The sequence below is a fragment of the Impatiens glandulifera genome, chromosome 3 (genome assembly GCF_907164915.1).
Source record: "Impatiens glandulifera chromosome 3, dImpGla2.1, whole genome shotgun sequence".
NCBI classification, from domain to species: Eukaryota; Viridiplantae; Streptophyta; class Magnoliopsida; order Ericales; family Balsaminaceae; genus Impatiens; species Impatiens glandulifera.
This window is the reverse complement of record NC_061864.1, coordinates 54,366,263-54,382,710: the sequence shown is the minus strand read 5'-3', so window position 1 is coordinate 54,382,710 and position 16,448 is coordinate 54,366,263. Positions and strand designations below refer to the sequence as shown.

The following is a 16,448-nucleotide window of genomic DNA, read 5'->3' as shown; positions in this document are numbered from 1 at the left end:
GATAACAAAATTTACAATTAAATTTATTTAATTGAATATTCAATTGATGAAAGAATAAATAATGTTAAATTAATTTAAATTTTAAAAAAATCAAATAATGTTTAAAGAATATTTGATTGAATCATTGATTCAAACGTCATTCTGAGTCGTCAAAGGTATCAAAACAAAACACAAACATCCCAAAAAAACATGGAAATGTCCAGATTCAATGCACTTACTCTCTATCTCTTTCTACTATATCAGATAGAAATTGAAAAAATAAAAATAGAGCCATGGGAGAAGTAGTTGATCCATCATTCATTCAATCAATCGAACACAGACCAAACCTCGACCCAATCGAAGCCCAAGGCATACCCATCATCGATCTCTCTCCGGCGAATTCTCCGACCGACGCTCTTGTGGCGGCGATCGGCGAAGCAAGTCAAAAGTGGGGATTTTTTCAGGTGATAAATCACGGTGTACCGGCGGAAACACGCAGAAAGCTGGAATGGGCGTCGAGGGAATTCTTCAGTCTATCGAAAGAGGAGAAATTGAAGGTGAAAAGAGACGATTTGAATCCTCAGGGGTATTACGATGCAGAGTTAACAAAGAATGTTAGAGATTGGAAAGAAGTGTTTGATTTCACTACCAAGGAACCAACCATCATCCCTAATGATTCTCATTTCATTCATCTTGTCAATCGCTGGCCTCAACATCCTCCCAATTTCAGGTAAAATATTGTCTAATTGATAGTTTTCGAATTTTCAAATTAAAAATTGAAGGTTTGTAGTTTATTAATAGGGAGATATTTGAGGAATATACAAGGGAAGTTGAGAAATTGGCCTACAAACTATTGGAACTAATTAGTTTGAGCTTGGGTTTGGCAAAAGATCGGTTGAATGGTTTCTTTAGCGATAAACAGACAAGTTTCATTAGGCTTAACCATTATCCTCCTTGCCCATTTCCCGACCTAGCTCTTGGTGTGGGTCGGCATAAGGATGGTGGAGCCTTGACTATTCTTGCTCAAGATAACGTCGCAGGATTGGAGGTCAAACGTAAGACCGACGGTGAATGGATTCGTGTGAAGCCCGACGTTGATTCTTATATCATCAACATTGGCGACATTATTCAGGTTTGGAGCAATGATAAATACGAGAGTGTTGAACATAGGGTGATAGTGAACATGGAGAAAGAGAGATTCTCGATGCCATTCTTCTTCAACCCTGGCCACCACATAAATGTGGTGCCACTAGAGGAGGAGATATCGTTGGATAATCCGGTGAGGTACAAAGCATACAATTGGGGAAAGTTCTTTGCAACTCGAAAGATGAGCAATTTCGTGAAGCTTAAAGTTGAAAATATTCAGATTTCTCAGTTTAAGATAGTGGAGGGTGCTTGATAATCTTCTTTAGTTGTATAATATCCTAAATAAGTGTGGGTGGTTTGGAGGGCGAATGTGTGATATGTTTGTTTAAAATAAGGTTTTGTGTAAGTTGATCATATATTACTCCACCAAGTAACGCAATGGTAAAAATCGATTCAAGAAATCAAAATGTCACAGAGTTAATTTTCATCTCAAAGCGTTTTGAGTTTAAACGAGGTACATACCTATGAAGTGTCATGTTATTCAAACAAAATAAATTGAATAAGGTTTTGTTTTTAACCTATCAATTTTGTATGTTGTATTGAAATCAATATTATACTTATTATGAGCTAGATACGATTATGGAAATATGTAATGATCATTAATATTGTTATCTCTAGCATCCCTCTAACAAAAACACCATGATCATACAAAGAAGAAGATCTAGAATATGTTGATTTGGGTATTGAGTTTGTGTTTATCCTCTTGAATAATGAACCTAAAACATAGAGTAAGGAAACTGAAGAATGACTAACACTCCTAGCTTGAACGAGACATACAATCTATACGTTCTAAAAATGTGTGTTGATATGTTATTCATGTGCAAGTGATGTCGTGCATATCCGTTCGAATATCTCGCCAAATTTAATTGTTTGTTCGTCTAACCCTTGAGTAATGTTTTGCAAAATTTTCTGACCTGATTAGGTATATTAGAAGTTAAAGGTAGTTTGAGGGCATTAGTTATTGATTATGGTTTTTTTAGCTATGGACACAATGTATATCCAGTATAACTATGAACTAAGTTTTTTACTGAATGTAAACTAAAGATAAGGCGGTATCATAATGCGACTTTAGAAGACTACACTATATTGTGCACATAAACAATTTGCCAATTTGTCACTTGAGTTCAAAATTAATCACAAACTTTGCAGAAACAAAATTACATTGTTTACCTTCATGTAAATTTAATAGTTAGTCAAATTTGCTTTTTGATTCAATTATTGCATGAAAATAAAATAAAAAATCAGACTTAAGTTACTATATGACACTGGCCATGACACAGTCTAGTTATTACCTCCAAAGATGTCCACAAACACATTAATTAATGTCATTTTGTTTCATTGATTAGATTTGAATTTAGGCCATAGTAAGGAAACAATTATTATGCTGCATCTTTTAAATAGATTGAATTTCCAACATAATGTTCCATGGTCATTTATAACAAGAAAACCGTGGCTAAAACCCTTGAAAAACTATTGATTGCAAACATAATTTCCTTATTTGAAAAAAAATAAAATTACAGTTAAATGAAAAAATATTATTAAATTTTTTAATATAAACTTAATTAAAATATATTATAAAATATTATTTTATCTAAATTAAAAAACATAATTTTTAAGTAAATTAAAAAAATAAAAATTGCCCAAACTCTAGAAAACTAAAGAGGGTCATTAGACCGGTTTGAAAAGCCTGGAGATCAAGAAACGGATATAATCCGGTATTCAAAATATTTTGTTTATATACGACAATTATGACAGAAAATATTGCCGATTATAAATTTTTATTTATCGTCACTAAAGAAAAATAACGACAATAAACAAGTTTATTTCCTTGATCATTTAAGCCCGACTAAATTTTGTGAAGAATTTGTAGTCCAAGTTAAATTCTAACTCCACTTTATTGACCTTACCGAAGATAGAATGAAATTAAGTTTGAACAAATATTATTAATAAATTAGAATATATTTCAAAAAATATATTTATTTTATCAATCAATATTCAAATTAAATATATAAATTTATTTTTAAAATAAATTAACTTCTTTTTTTCAAACACAATCCAGTTTGTGATATGGGGTTTCTAAATTCAAATCACCGAAGAAACATGCGATTTAATTTTTAAAGTAAAACAAGGCCAAATGGGTTTGTGCATCCTTTGACAAGGAACGTGATATAATTAAGTTCAGCCGTCATCATGGGTAGAAAAGACAACACAAAAAGCGAAAATGATTTATCCTCTTATTAAATTTGTTAATATTTATATAATTAAAGCATATTTATATTAGAATGAGATAATTGAAAAAATTTTAAAGTTTTAAATATATTTAAAAAATAATAATTCAAACTCAGATCCGGTTCAGAATCTAGATATTTCCAAACAAGTTAAATTTATTATTTATTTATTTTAAAATATGAACATAATTAAAGTAATAAAAGTTTTAAATAAGGTAACAAAAACTTTTAACTAACAAACTAAATGCATATTCAATTTTTACTAAAGTTTAAGTAAAAGTTGGCTGAGTAGAAAAATTATTTTTAATGACCAACATTATTCTCGGCGTATGATCGACGTGGTTAAAAATTATTATTATTGCCGGCGATATATACGTCGTGGTTAATAATTATTATTAGTGGCGGCTATGCAACGCCCACATTAATAAGTATTATTAACCATGATTTTCATTTTACGTCGTAGCTAATGTTTTGGTTATCCCGTCACACTCTCGCCATTATTATTAGTCACGGTTTTATGATAAACGCCGTGGTTACAAGTCATTTCTTTCCGCCTTTTTAAATAAAATTAATAACCACGACGTTATCATAAATGTGTGATTAATAATAGTTTATTAAATACTGTTTTATATATAATAAAACCGTCATTAATAATCCTCCACTAAAATTTCCAGATTATTGATTATTAAGGACGACGTTATCATAAAACCGTGATTAACAAACTATTATTAATCACGACTTTATGATAACACCGTCTTTAATAATCGACCACTAACAAATTTTTAATTATTGATTATTAATGACAATGTTATCATAAAGCCGTGATTAATAATAGTTTATTAATCACGGTCTTCAGATTATAACGTTTGTTAAAGATCACAAATAGAAATAAATTCATGCAGTCACTTAGCACGTTCCTTACATAATTTTCTCAATGATCATCAATCTCTAATGTGTTACATATTTGGAGATTGATTTTTTTTTTTGTAAAACACATAATTAATAAGATAATAAAAAAATGATATTATATGATGTAAGATTCAATGATTTATTTTTTGATTCATAAGATATAACTATTTAGGGTGTAGATGATCTCTTTAAATGAAACGTTTTCTTGATTCACATTTAGGGTAGGAATTTAGGATTGGTAAAAGATTAATTAGGTAAAATATCTTAAGTCCAAGCTCATGCTAACTTCTTTGACCAATTCTTGGGGGAGTTTGTTGAAGACCACATCTAAGTAGTTAGACAATTTGAGAGAATGTGGTGTTAGTGTGTTACATATCTATTTTGAGATTATTTTTTAAAACACATAACTAACAAGATAATATTTCCTTAATAAAACATTTTTAACCACGAAAATGGGTAACACTGTGGTTAATAAGTTGACACCAAAACATATTAACCAAGGCGTTAAATAAAACCGTGGTAAATGTGAGTATTTATTAACCACGACTTTACCTAACACCGTGGTTAATAATGTGAAAGTTTCATTTTCCAAAAGGTTTACATTATTAACCACGACGTTAGGTAAAGCCGTGGTTAATAATGTATAATTATTAACCACGGCGTTAAATAAAGTCGTGGTTAATAATTATTAATCACGACGTTAGGTAAATCCGTGATTAATAATGTATAATTATTAACCACGACTTTATCTAAAGTCGTTGTTAATAATCATTTAATATAAAAAAATAACTTTTTTCCCTTCATCTCTCTCTCTTCCGTTTTCCCGATCTCCTTCTTCCCGATCTCCGTTCCCCTTTTTCCCGATCCTCGTTCTTCTGCCTTCGACCCCCTTCTTCCCGATCCCCTACTTCCTAATTCTCGTTCGCTCTTTCTGATCTACCGATGTCGCCCCGATCTGCCACCGCCATCTTCTTCAACCTACACCTCCATCTTCATCTGCTAACCAGGTAATCCTAATTTCCTTATCCTAATTTGTATATATAGCATATAAATTTGATTATTTTATCTCAAATAGACTGAAAATATGGCTGTGCTAAACAAATTTCATTATAAATCCCTTTGTTTCCTTAATCGCTGCAAATTGATAATTCTAAACAGCACTGTGGGCTTTTGATGCAAGACCGTGACCTCCCTAATTAGGTCTGTGACCTCCTTATTGATGGAAATATACCACAACGGTAAACAACAAAATGCGGAATTTATCATTCGTTTGGTAACACTTTCCCAAACCGTTTAAACCTGTGAGGAATCTAACAAATAGGTATGCAAAATGCAATCAACACAGCCCTAAAACAGTGAGTAACACACCAAGAAAGCATACACAAACAACACATAATTTTAGCGTGGAAAACCCCTCAATGGGTAAAAACCACGGGACATCTAGTACCGCTTAAAATCCACTATCACTAGTAAGAGAGCAATACAAAAGTTTTCTCTAGACAATACTAGAGGAATACAAATTCATAATACCCTTGGAAACATGCACATCAATGATATAGAAACAATCAAAGAACAAGAAAGAAAAAATATTACCAAAAATAACTATTACTGTTCTGGAAACGAAACCCCAATCTGCAGACCTCAGAATCCGATCTCCACCGTCTAGAATGTTGGCCCAGAAGTTGTGAAGCTGCTGTCCAAAAATTAGGACAATCAAACGGTGCAAACTCCGGCAATCATCAAAACACTAAGGCTGCTAGAACTTGAAGTTTTTCCCTCTTTTCTTTCTTGATTTTCTCTCTCTTTCTTTTGCTCTTATTTCTTGCAAAAGAAGCTTTCTCCCCTTTTATATTGCTCCCAAATAAGTGAATTAAGTGGGGCCCAAAATGAGCCTATTTGCTGGGCTTTTCCTCATGGACTAAGGAAAACAAAAACCCAACAAATCTCCCCCTTTTTCTGACTATGAGGAAGAGTTCGTCATCCCGGCAATCAAACAACACACCTTCAACTTTTCTCTTGCCAATGCCTTTGTCGACATATCAGAACCATTATCATCAGTGTAAACTTTATCAAGTTCAAACAACCCATCTTCAAGAGATTCTCTAATCCAATGATATCGCACATCAATATGTTTCGTTCTCTTATGAAACATGGAATTCTTAGCAAGGTGTATTGCACTTTGATTATCACAAAGAACCACATAACGCTATTTCTTGAAGTCAAGCTCCTGCAGAAATCTTTTAAACCACAATAGTTCTTTGCAAGCTTCCGTTGCTGCCATATACTCAGCCTCTGTTGTCGATAAGGCTACACACTTTTGCAATCTTGATTGCCATGAAACAGCTCCGCCTGCAAATGTCATCAAATATCCAGAAGTGGATTTCATGTTATCCTTATTTCCAGCCATATCAGAATCTGTGTATCCCATAAGCACCGGCTTTTCATTTCCAAATGTGATACCCAATTTGGAAGTACCACGCAGATATTTGAGAATCCATTTAACTGCTTCCCAATGCTTCCTACCAGGATTTGACAGAAACCGACTAACAATACCAACTGCATGAGCTAAATCTGGCCTTGTACATACCATAACATACATCAAGCTACCGAACGCTGAGGCATATGGAACCTTATCCATATCTTCAATGTCCTCCTTTGAAATAGAACAATCTTTACTTGTTAGCTTAAAGTTGGTAGTAAGAGGAGAACTAACCACTTTAGCTTTGTCCATGTTGAACCTACAAAGCACCTTCTCAATGTATCGCTCTTGTGACATGTGCAACTTCTTGGCAGCTCTATCTCGAATGATCCGTACCCCAAGAATGTGTTTCACTGGCCCCAAGTCTTTCATTGCAAAAGACTTGCTCAACTGCTGTTTCAACTTAGCAATTCTTCCTGCATTCTTGCCAACGATAAGCATGTCATCAAGATAAAGCAATAAAATGATGAAATCATCATCACCAAACCTCTGAAAGAAAATGCAATGATCTGAAGTAGTCTTTCGGTAGCCTTGCTCCCCCATAACAGACTCAAACTTCTTATACCACTGTCTCGGTGCCTGCTTCAGCCCATATAGACTTTTCTGAAGTCTACACACATAGTCTTCTTTACCTTCTACCTGAAACCCTCCAGGCTGCTCCATATAGATTTCTTTATCCAATTCACCGTGAAGGAAAGTAGTCTTGACATCCATCTGCTCAACCTCAAGATCAAGACTGACCGCTAAACCGAGAACCACTCGAATAGAACCCATCTTCACAACCGGAGAGAATATCTCATCGAAATCAATACCTTTTTTCTGGCTGAATCCTTTGACCACCAATCTAGCTTTGTATCTGGGTTGTGAGGTGAACTCATCAGTCTTCACCTTATAAACCCACTTGTTCTTCAATGCTCTTTTGCCTTTAGGCAACTTCACCAACTCATAAGTATTGTTCTTATACAAGGAATCCATCTCATCTTGCATAGCTTCAGCCCATTCTTTCTTGTGCTCATCTTCTATAGCTTTTTCATAACACTTAGGCTCCCCCTCATCAGTGAGAAGAACATACTCATTTGCAGAATAACGTACAGAAGGATGATGATCTCTCGTAGACCGTCTGAGTGGAACACATGGTGGCATGACTGGAACTGATAACTCTGGATGAACAACTTTATCTACATCTTGCTCTTGAGCATCAACATCATCAACACCATGGTCATCAATAGGAACATCATCTCCAACCTGTGTGTAACATGTTGTAAAGGAACTGGACCCAAATCAATAAGATCATCACTATGTCGTGGAGTTGTCTATGTCTTCTCAACATCCTTCAAAATCTGATCTTCAATAAACACAACATCCCGGCTTCAAACAAGCTTCTTCTGAACTGAATCATAAAGCCCGTATCCAAACTCATCATCGCCATAGCCGAGGAACGCGCAAAGCTTAGACTTCACATCAAGCTTTAACCTTTCATCTTTGGGAATATGCACAAATGCCTTGCATCCAAAGAATCGCAAGTGACTGTAAGAAATATCTTTGCCGCTCCAAACCCTGTTAGGAACATCAAACTGCAAAGGAGTACACGGGGTTAGATTAATAACATGTACTACCGTGTTCAACGCTTCACCCCAAAAGGAACGCGGCAACCCTGAATGTGAAAGCAAACATTTAACTCTCTCAACCAATGTTTTGTTCATCCGCTCTGCTAAGCCATTCAACTGTGGTGTCTTTGGAGGAGTCTTTTGATGCCGAATACCATGCTCTCTACAGTAAGCATCAAATGGTCCAATGTATTCACCTCCATTGTCTGTCCGAATAAACTTGAGCTTTTTTCCAGTCTCTCTCTCAACTGAGGCATGAAACTGTTTAAACACATCTAAAACTTGATCTTTAGACTTCAAAGTATACAACCATACCTTCCGGGAGTGGTCATCAATGAATGTGACAAAATATGAGCAACCACCAAGTGTTTTTGTCTTCATAGGACCACAAACATCGGAATGAACAAGATCAAGTATGATCTCTCTTCTGTAGGGAGGATGGCTCTTGAAGGAAACTCTGTTTTGTTTACCTGCAAGACAATGAGAATACCCCTTCAACTGGACATCATTTACACCTGATAACACTTCCTTCTTTGACAATAAAGTCATGCCTTTTTCACTCATATGACCAAGTCTCTTATGCCATATCTCAGTCATGTCATCATTCTCCACAACATTAACAATTCTCTTGGAGATCTTCGGTTGTACCACATACAACTTTGAGCACCTTTTACCTCTTGCCACGATCAAAGAACCACGAGTGAGTTTCCATAAACCATTACCAAAGTAATTGTTGTACCCATCATCATCAAGTAAACCTATAGAAATCAAATTTAATCTCATATCCGAGACATGTTTTACATTTTGTAAAACCAACTTCATCCCAGTATCAAATTTCAAGCAGACTTCTCCAATGCCAACAACCTTTGATAGCTCACTATTACCCATCTCGATATCCCCAAAATCACCTAGAGTGTAAGATGAATAAAAATCTCTCTATGATGTAACATGACACGAAGCTCCACTGTCAATAACCCAACTCGCCTCATCATGTGCAAAGTTCACCAAATTATCATCACAACAAATAAAGAAATCATTAGTGATAGTATTCACTTCAACCTTGTCACCGCCATCATCATCTTTCCTTTGATTGTTGTTTGGTTGTTGTAGTTTTTCTTCTTGTTCTCTTTCTTTGCCTATATACATAACTTTATTGTGTGCCCCTTTTTACCATAATAGTAACACTCAACATTAGCATACTTCCCTTTACCGGAGCTGCTAGTACCACGCTGATTTCCTTTATTACCCGGACCTCTACTCTGACTTCTCCCCCGCTTTTCAAAGACCAAGATATCTGATTGTGAAGAGGAACACTATGGCTTTCTTCTCATCTCTTCATTCATAACACTACCCTTAGCCAATTCCATGGTGATAATACCATCCGGTGTAGAGTTGGACAAGGATGCCTTAAATGTCTCCCAAGAATCCGATAATGTACCAAGTAGCCATAGACCTTGAATCTCATCATCAAACTTGATATCCATTCCTGAAAGTTGATTCACAATGCCCTGAAATGCATTTAAGTGATATGTAACAGGAGTGCCATCTTTGTACTGTAACTTGATCAATTGCTTAATCAAGAACAATTTATTGTTCCCAGTTTTCCGAGCATACAACTGTTCAAGCTTGTTCCACAAAGTACGAGCATGTGTCTCCCCAATAATATGATTCAGCACATTATCCTCCACCCATTGCCGAATATATCCACAAATCTGTCTATGCAAAATAGTCCTTTCTGCATCAGTTTTATTCTCAGGTTTATTAGTAGCAAAAACAGGTAAGTAATAATCTGTTACGATTCACGAATAAGAAAGCGCACCCTCCTCGGTCCTATGGTGCATTCAGGCCAGCTTTGTGTTCTGTTTAATAATTCATCTTTTATCTTCTCTTATATTTCTTTAAAACCAAATTCTGTTATTTTGTAAGTTGTTATAACAAGTTGTAACCGACTCTTGGGTAATTCAACATCTTTAAATGCTGATGCCCACCCCACTTTTTGGGGCTATGAATTGAATCTTTTGAAAGTTGGCTCTAAGTTATTCTACCGGTCTTTGACCCCTATCTTGGACTACTAGGTGTAATCTAGTAATATTTCTCTTCTCACCTTCGGCTATTCTCTCCTTAACCTCGAATTCTCTTCTCATTCAATGTTCGCTGCGTTTGAGTATTGAATTCCACCATCGGTCCCGATCATCAAGAACCCGTTTCTTGAATTAAAAAACTCGAAAGACTCAATTATAGTTTAAAGCTTAACATAATCTTTCACATATAGGAGATCTTCCATTTTTGCCTTCCAAACATGATAATTAGAACCATTCAAATTAATCATCCTACTTTTATTAGTTTCCATCGTTCAAACAGTTCAATTCACGAATAAGCAACCAAGGCTCTGATACCACTTTGATGGAAATGCACCACAACGGTAAACAACAAAATGCGGAATTTATCATTCGTTTGGCAACACTTTCCAAACCATTTAAACCTGTGAGGAAGCTAACAAATAGGTATACAAAATTCAATCAACACAGCCCTAAAACAGTGAGTAACACACCAAGCAAGCACACACAAACAACACAGAATTTTAACGTGGAAAACCCCTCAATGGGTAAAACCACGGGATACCTAGTGCCGCTTAAAATCCACTATTACCAGCAAGAGAGCAATACAAAAGTCTTCTCTAGACAATACTAGAGGCATTTAAATTCATAATACCCTTGGAAACATGCACATCAAGGATATATAAACAACAAAGAACAAGAAAGGAAAAATATTAATAAAAATAACTACTACTGTTGCGGCAACTAAACCCCGACCTGCAGACCTCAGAATCCGATCTCCACCGTCCAGAATGTTGGCCCAAAAGTTGTGAATCTGCTGTCCAAAAATTAGGACGATCCAACGGTGCAAACTCCGGCACTCATCAAAACATTAAGGCTGCTGGAACTTGAAGTTTTTCCCTCTTTTCTTTCTTGATTTTTTCTCTCTTTCTTTTGCTCTTATTTCTTGCAAAAGAAGCTTTCTCCCTTTTATATTGCTCTCAAATAAGTGAATTAAGTGGGGCCCAAAATGAGCCTATTTGCTGGGCTTTTCCTCATGGACTAAGGAACACAAAAACCCAACACTTATTTAGGACCATGACCTCATGGAATAGTTCAAAAATTGATTGAATTTGTGATAATCGTCGGTCTGAAGTTAGTGAATGGGCTGGAAATATTCTTGAGGATGTACAGGTGATAAGTCCAGTAATGATAAACATAAAAGTAGGGTTGGGCTTCAACAGGTTCTGGTCGGAAATAATTTGACCGAGTTACTTACTAGCCAGCGTCATACTCCTAGTCCTAAATCTGTAGGGTCTAAATCTGATCGGTCTAAAAGGGCTATTTCTGGGTCGGCTATCTCCATAACAGCTATTGTTGGTTTCTCTAGTTCAGTTGGGTCTGAATATATTGAGTCTGGGGCTGCAGGTTATGGTCCAGATCGGTCTAAATTGGTTGTTTCTAGGTTGATAGTTCCAATGGCAGATTTGGTTGGTGTCTCTGGTTCAATAGTGTTTGATTTCGCAGAATCTGGTTGGTCTTTATTGGAAGATATGTTTAGCACTATTGTTTTTGGGTTAGCAGTCTCCAAAGCATTTTTGGCTGGTTTTTCTAGTTTAGTGGGTCCTGATTATGTTGGGTCTGATGGGTCCGATAGGTCTAAAAGGGAAGATTCTGGGCTAGTTGTTTCTTTGGCTATTTTGGCTGGTTTTTTTGGTTCATTTTGGGTTGAAATTTTAGGGTCTGGATCTGATGAAACCAAGTTGGCTGATTCTGGGTTGACTACCTCCAAAGCTCAGCGGTACCTTGTGATGATAATCCTGGGTTGGCTAGGATTTGTGACACAGTTATCAAAAGAAGACAGGGTCAAATTCCTAGAAATTTGATTGATGGTCGTGAGCACTTTGCTGTTAGTTTGATGAGTGAAAATTCATACAATTCTAATAGGACTGACTCTATTTCCACAAGCAACCTTAACCATGACATGAATCAATCTGTGGCTATTGAAGATAGCCAAGATAGTGAAGCCTATGAGTTTTCTGAAGATGAAGGTAGCGTTAAATATCATCATGGAATGCTAGGACAGCTTGCTAATCATGATGATAATGAAGTGGTAACTCGGCTTTGGATAGAAGACTATTGTGGAGTTGTTTGAAGGCTAGAATTGATGATGAAGACCCATGGGCTGTTTTGGGGGATTCTAATGTTAATAGGGTCGAGAATGAGAGGAGTCTGGAATCTAACTTCACCCAAGACATGATAGACTTTAATGAGTGTATTCATGATATTGGCTGTGTTCAACCGACTAATTCTGGCAACTTTTTTACTTGGTCTTCGATGAGTGGTGATGAGCATATCAGAATGAGCATAATTGATAGGGGCCTTATTAATGCGGTTTGGGCAACTAAATATCCGAAAATCCACAAAATAGAGCAATATAGTGGCGAAGATATAGGACTCCAGATACAGAAAGAAGGCAAGTGGGTAGGTAGTTGAGCATGAGAAGTAATAATGATATAAATGTCGTACACTATACGCGCATATAAGAGAATATGCATAACCAACAACAATAACACAACCAGCGAGTTTTCTGTAAGGAAAGTAGGTATCATTTTTCATGCTACAACAGCAGCAACACGACAACAATCAACAAAGAGCGAGACAAAATTGATAAACTCAGAAACATAGAAAGGCTTTTAACCCAAGAGTGTCATGAACATATGTCTACAGCAGTCATTTACTAATAACAAATTGAAATTAACCTAAAATGATCTAAATTAACTTATGTCTTTATTGTAAAACCTCAATGTATTCATTATGTTCATCACATAAAGTCATTTCAACATTGTTATGTTGTTGTACATAATAATTTCAGTAATAAAAAAAACATAATATACAAAATTAAGGAAAATTTATCTCAAACTACTAAAGATATACAAAATAATAGTTTAATTCATATGTTAAACACCTAAAAGTCAGATAAGATCTATGCGGGAGAAATGAAATCACTTTGGTAAAGTTCATGTCGTTACTCTTGAAAGCATTTTTAATTGCTTTTTCTACACTTTTCTCTTCACTCTATATAACTATAAGATAATCAAAGAAACAAATAAACAAATGAGAAATGAAAAGAATGTGATTATGAACAACTGAACAGATCGGAACAAACAATAATGAATTTTCTTTTTACCTCGGATTTGACATTTCTGACAAATATTTGTTGTCCGTTCTTCTCACTCTTATGAAATATGAATATATAAAAATTAGTAAAGTTTTTGAATGTATAAAAGGTGTGCAAAAATTTTGTTTTTATTTTTAGTCATAAGTGGCAAATAAGGGTTGTCAAAATAGGGAAATTTGATCAAATAACCTCAAAGATGAGGCTATTTGATCTGATGGTAATTTGTTAATTTTATTGCGCCTGTGGTGATTTTATTTTTTTGGACGATTTTGTCCTTGTCGCGAAACGCTAAGTGACTTAGCGTTTCGCGAAGTGACGATATGTGAAATGTCCAGATTACCCTTACTATTTAATATAACCTCCGTACTTTTTTTTCATTTCTTTTCTTCTCCTTCTCTCTCTTCCCGCTCTTCTCCTCCTTCTCTCTAAACTCCGGCGGCGGCGAACTTGTCGGAGATCTCGGCGGCGACGGTTCGTTCGAAATCCACTATGAGCTCCACAACGAGCACGAGCACTGTTCCAATAGGTATGTCTATAAGCATGTTTTATTGATGTTTGGTTTTTGAGATTGATTAGGGTTTACTTCCCGTTTCGCTAAGTGCCTAGCGATTCGCGAAGGCCTTCCCGTTTCGCTAAGTGCCTAACGATTCGCGAAGGCCTTCCCGTTTTGCGAATGCCTTTCCGTTTCGCTAAGTGCCTAGCGATTCGCGAAATGTTAATTATCTGTCTCTAAATCAAATCATGTTTTTTTATTGCAGTTGAAGTTTTCGTTTTCTATAATGGAGAGTGGAAACTTGATGCTGATAGAATACTGTTAGATAAATTCATACCGGTTCAAATAAACCTAACTTAAACAAACTCCCTATGCAGGAACAAGGAACCGGACCGGATGAATGAGAAAACCAACTGAAGTAACCGAACCGGTCAAGCTACCAAACCGATCGAGTATACTTAGAACGTGACCGAACAAAGGAAGGATCGGCCAAAGCTCAAAACCGGAACCATCAAACAGCCGATCAATCCACAAGACAAGAATAACCGGAAGAAGTCCGGTTACCTTACTATCAAAAGACATTCGGCCAAGTCAAGTGGCCAACCTAGGCCAAGTCAAGTGGCCGACCTGTACAAGAAAGACACTTTGGGCATCTATTGAGAATGATACCAAAGGAACAGACTGAATACTTCCATATCCATGCAAGTCTGAGGAAAGACTGTAGGCTGCAGAAAACAGTACTACCGGATCCTTCTACTTCGGGATAAGTCAGAAAGGAGATCTTCAAAGTACAGACAACTGTCGAAACAGACAGTGCCTACATTGAGTAAAAGACAAACCCGGCAGGTTTGCTTTACAGACCGGCAGGTCTGAAACATGACACCAGGTCTGAGATTGACCGTCAGGTCTGAGGAGACGACCGCAGGTCTAAGACACTGAATCACTGCACCTCTGATCAGCCAATCAGATTCAAGGCAGTGAAATATGACCGTTGGCATATTTCACCTATAAAAGGAGGCAGTTGAAGAAGAGTAAATGCAGTCACTTGGGACACAAAAAGCGTGATATACAGACACAAGTGACATCAAGGAGACAAAAGGCATTTACTACAAGTGATAACAGTGTGCTATTCTAGAAAGCCTAAGTGTTGAGAGCTTAAGTGTGATTACAATTTCGGTGTAAATTGTACGAGTGTTATCGAGCAGGAAATAAGTCTCGATCGGATTGTATTTGTATTCCTTAGTGAATATCCTTCTCGCGGTTTCGAGAGGAAGGGGTGACGTAGGAGTTTCATCTCCGAACATCCACAAAATCTGTTGTGTTATTTACTTTCTGCAGGCTCTGTTACATAACCGACTAATCTAACAATACCACTCCAAACCGAATCTACATTAACCATACCGAGTATCCAGATTGCCGAAACCGACCCACCATTCTTCAAATCTCCATAATCCGAAACCGATTCCGCCTATCATACAAGCATACCGCTTCAACCTGAAAGCAAACCTCTTCCGCTCTTGAACCTAGTTCAAGGGTTTGTGACAGGTTGTGTAGTATTGAAACCCCGGTGTTAATCTCTAACAGGATTAACCACCACCCTACGAGTGTGAACCGCTAACCGGTCCAACCCCCGGTCCACCAGCGGCGATCTAGATCCTAACAATTGGTATCAGAGCAGTTAGTTTCAATACTCAAGCAAGCATGTATCAAGATAGGCCTCCAATGCTAGAAGGTGATGACTTTGCCAACTGGAAGGCACGCATGCACCTACATCTAGTCACCTTGGATGATGAAATGGAATCCATTCTAACCGAAGGACCGATATTCATTGATAAAGATAGAAAAGAATGGACGGCTGAAGATAGAAGAAGAAACAATCTGGACAACCATGCAAGAAACCGGATCTCCAACAGCGTGGACAGAAACACATATTGCAAGATCAGAGACTGCCAAACCGCGAAGGAGACATGGAACACGGTTATCCAGATCTTTGAGGGAAATGAAAGAACAAAGGAGAACAAAATAATGGTGGCCACACAGAGGTTTGAGAGCATCAAAATGAAACCAGGAGAAACTATGAAGGAATACAGTGACCGGTTCACTGGTGTGTTAGATGAATTATCAAATCTGGGCAAGAAGTACGACAACAAAGAGGTCATTATGAAGGTTTTAAGATCTCTCCCAAGTGCTTGGGACATAAAGACAATGGTCATGAGAGAATCAAAGAGCCTACGTAAGATGAAACTATACGACGTATTCGAAGATCTTAAGGCATATGAGTTCGAAATGAATTCCAGAACTGAAGAGGAAGTCTCGGCCTCAACATCAACTAGAGCACTGATTACATCTACGGAACCGGCTGCACCTGCTCCTGCCCCTATACCTACACC

General features: G+C 36.7%; 1 protein-coding gene across 1 annotated transcript; it reads left to right on the top strand.

The window, feature by feature from the left end:
* Positions 1 to 235: 235 nt before the first annotated feature.
* On the top strand, positions 236 to 1,456 carry LOC124931552 (protein DMR6-LIKE OXYGENASE 2-like). The gene is made up of 2 exons (XM_047472041.1): positions 236 to 709; positions 781 to 1,456. The coding sequence occupies exons 1-2, from the start codon at positions 273 to 275 to the stop codon at positions 1,376 to 1,378; spliced, it is 1,035 nt and encodes a 344-aa protein (XP_047327997.1). The 5' UTR covers positions 236 to 272; the 3' UTR covers positions 1,379 to 1,456.
* The last annotated feature ends 14,992 nt before the right edge of the window (positions 1,457 to 16,448 follow it).